General features: G+C 33.6%; 1 protein-coding gene across 3 annotated transcripts in view; it reads left to right on the forward strand.

Moving 5' to 3' along the window:
• Positions 1-3,405, forward strand: part of Gphn (gephyrin) — a 578,173-nt gene that overhangs the window by 345,681 nt on the left and 229,087 nt on the right. Inside the window, exon 9 of one of the 3 annotated variants that reach the window (XM_008852140.2) lies at positions 2,106-2,162. The exons of the other annotated variants lie outside the window; for them this stretch is intronic. Within the exon in view, the coding sequence (XP_008850362.1) occupies positions 2,106-2,162 (57 nt within the window). The remainder of the gene's footprint in view (positions 1-2,105; positions 2,163-3,405) is intronic. 3 annotated transcript variants of the gene reach the window in all.

Genomic DNA, 3,405 nt, shown 5'->3' on the forward strand with positions numbered 1-3,405 from the left:
TGTTTAAACCAGCCCTGTATTCTGTTTCTCCTGTCCAAGTCCTAACCAGGCTCAACCCAGCTTAGTTTCCACAGTCAGGATAGTAGGGCTATAGACCATTTAAGTTTTTGTACTCATGTTTGCATTTGGAACTGAAGCAATTTAGAAAACATTACATTGATCAATAAATATTATAAAAGGTAAATTTTGTTCCATAAAGCCTGGCATGGTGTCACATCCATAATCCTAGGATTCAGAAGGCTGAGGCAGGAGGATATGGAGGCTAGCCTGGGCTGTACAGTAAGTTCCAATCCAGACTGGACTACACAGCAAGCTTTCTTCTCATACAAATCATTTTAAATAGAAAGACATATGATCATACACATTTATAGGTATATACCCATCCTTTTATACACACCAAGCTTTTTCTAGTTGTACATATTTCCAACCCTATTAAAGGACTACAACTTTAAATTATTAATAAGTCAAGAATTGCTATTAACTTCCATATAATCAGGAAAATAACTCATCTTGCTTGACTTTAAAAATTTAGATAATGCTGAAATTGGTAGTCACTTGAGTTTGTAAAGGTTTTTAGCAAGAAATACAAAGTATTCTGTATTTTTATAGGGAACTCCCAGGACTTATCTTTGTAATCCAGATACCATGAGTGTCCATTTAAGATGGAAAAAGGCCTTTAGTAAGGCCTTCTTTGAGATAAAAGAATGCAGAAAAAGAATAAGTAGGTATTTCCTCTCCATTATTTGTAAATTTGGTAATTCTCTTTCACTAAGAAAACAAAGAATTGGTGATTTATCTTTCTGCCAAAACATTTAGTTGATACTGAAGAAATAGCAAAAATATTTTTATAAAATGTTTATATAATTCTTATGTACAAATATGATTGAAAGTTTTTTCAAAGAAGAAATTCCATTTTCTCAATATTTCAGAAACTTCCATATGCTATCAGAAATACCCTAACAGGAATAAGACAATCTGTATCCTACTTCCAGAGAACAAAATTTCAAATATGGTCAAGTTTATGATTTTCCTAAGGGCTTTAACACCTGGTATTTGGCCTAATGCAAATAGTTGTATACCTAACAAGAGGAGGAGCATCACAATTAACTTGGCCCATGCTGATCAGAATTAAGACCATCTCCAAGTGAAGTACAGGCATGGAAGCTTCCTTACACCTCTTTGTTTTTCAGCTTCTCTCTGTTTAACCAAAACACTAGTTGTTATCAAAAGTCTCTTTTTTAAAGTAACTCACCTACCGAGATACTCTGGATTGCGAATCTTTTTTAATTCATTTATATAGTGTGTGAACCAAAATTAAAAAGTGTGTGTGTGTGTGTGTGTGTGTGTGTGTGTGTGTGCAGTTTCCTTGTATAACTCCAGCTGACTTTGAACTTGTGATCATCCTTCCTGCAACAGCCTCCTGAAAAGTATGATTATAAGTGTGCTCCACCTGACTAGGCTTTATTTCCCCTGTTTTATCTGAGATAAAAATTCAGATGTAATAACAGAAAGCTTCAAAGGAGTGAATATATCTAACATTGGTCTGGCATTAAAATTTTCTGATTGGGCAGCATGATTGTTTTAATCGGGAATCACAGTGACAACTGGATGCCTCCATGCTTGGGTTGGCAAGCAAAGGAGACGCACTGTCACAATAAGAATGATGCTTGTCAGGACTGACCTTTCCATTTAAACAACACTCTTGTTTCTTGTCATACCCTTGATGTTTTCTAATATTACAGTAGAATAGACATGTAAACACTGAAAGAGAAAAAGTGCATAGGTATATTTGTAATTCTTTGTTTTTTGTAAGCCAAATGCAAATGTAACACTACTGCAGATACTGCTTCATCAGAAGTCCCCAAGATAACCAAAAGTAAGTGTCAATTTCCTCATCTCAGGAATAGTGCCGTACCAGAAACTGAATTCTAGAGACCTGTTTACAGAGCATGTCATAGAGCATCTGGGCTAGATAACTCCTTAGTCTTGTAAAAGATTCCTAAGTCAATTGATGTTTTGCATGTACTGCTTACTAATGTGTAGAAAAAAGTTTAAGTTCACTTTTTCTTTATTCTGTCTTTTTTACCCATCTTCCCTCATTGTAGCAAATTAGACGGCCGGATGAAAGCAAAGGAGTTGCTAGTAGAGTTGGATCCCTCAAAGTAAATATGTTTCTAACATTTTTTGGCAAGATTTTGTCTATAGCCTACACTTCTTCCTTTTTGGAGGGTGGTGGGAGGAAGGGGGCTTTTTCCATTTTTCACCATCCCATTTTTTATTTTGATATTTTTATTGGCTGTTGGGTCATATTATTTTTTTGTTTCAGCTACATATAGAGCAACCAGCTGAAGGCAAGCTGCCAAATAACTAGCTTTGAAAAGCACCTCAAACGGGAAAAGGCAACTGCCTCATTACAGGTGCCTGTGATTTGGGGTTCTAGAGTAAACCGTTCCTCTGATTGATGTCATTGATTGTCTGTTAAGTTCCTCTTAAACAGAGAACTAATATATTTTCAGAATGTCACCTCCCTTTTTAACTAATTTCATAAGAAAAAAAATTGAATGTTATTTTAGTGTCATTATCAGTTGTTTTTCATTCCAGAATAATATTGTGAGCTGATAACATATATGGAATATGCATAATCTTAAGAACTAGAAAGTAATGTTTATAATGCTGGTATAATAGGCCCATATACAGTTGTGTTTTAAGCACTCTTAATCTCTTTTGGTTTTATTTTACTTTAAAAATTGATGTAATAGGCAGAAACATATATAGCTAAATGCCCATTTTTGCATAATCTACTAATATACAATGAGGTTTCTCATTTTGACGAACCTATTTGTTAATGGCTAAATGCCACTTGATATATATGGCACTTGATACTTTTAACATTTAATTACAATGAAAAGATAAACAAGTTTTTACCCTTAAGAAACAGACATAATCACTGATTACTTTTAATGCTGCCACCATAAATACAAGCTAGAAAACTGTTCTACTGTAAAATTATGCAGAATAAAATAACCACTGTTTTCATATCTGAGTTCCATTTGTCCCCACAGCAATAGAAACTACTAAATTGGTCAAAATGCCAGATAATTCAGTGCACCAAGATATCATAAAATTTGTTTTTAAACAGAAATACTGAGTTCTTTCAAAATTATCCATATCTCCAATTTATTTCCATTTAACAATTTATGAAATACATACTTCTGTGCTCTTTCCTCGACTCTTCTACCTTCTTTTATTTTTTGTTGTTTGTATTTGTATGTGCAAACATGAATGCACATGGATGGTGTGTTTGTATGTTTGTGTTCTTTGTTAAAGAAAAAACATCCTTTCTGTTCTTTAACAGTCCTTTACAGTGGATAGCTATTTTATATAAACATATATATATTATATATA

Source organism: Nannospalax galili, unplaced genomic scaffold (assembly GCF_000622305.1).
Source record: "Nannospalax galili isolate Female #2095 unplaced genomic scaffold, S.galili_v1.0 scaffold285, whole genome shotgun sequence".
Classification (NCBI taxonomy): Eukaryota; Metazoa; Chordata; class Mammalia; order Rodentia; family Spalacidae; genus Nannospalax; species Nannospalax galili.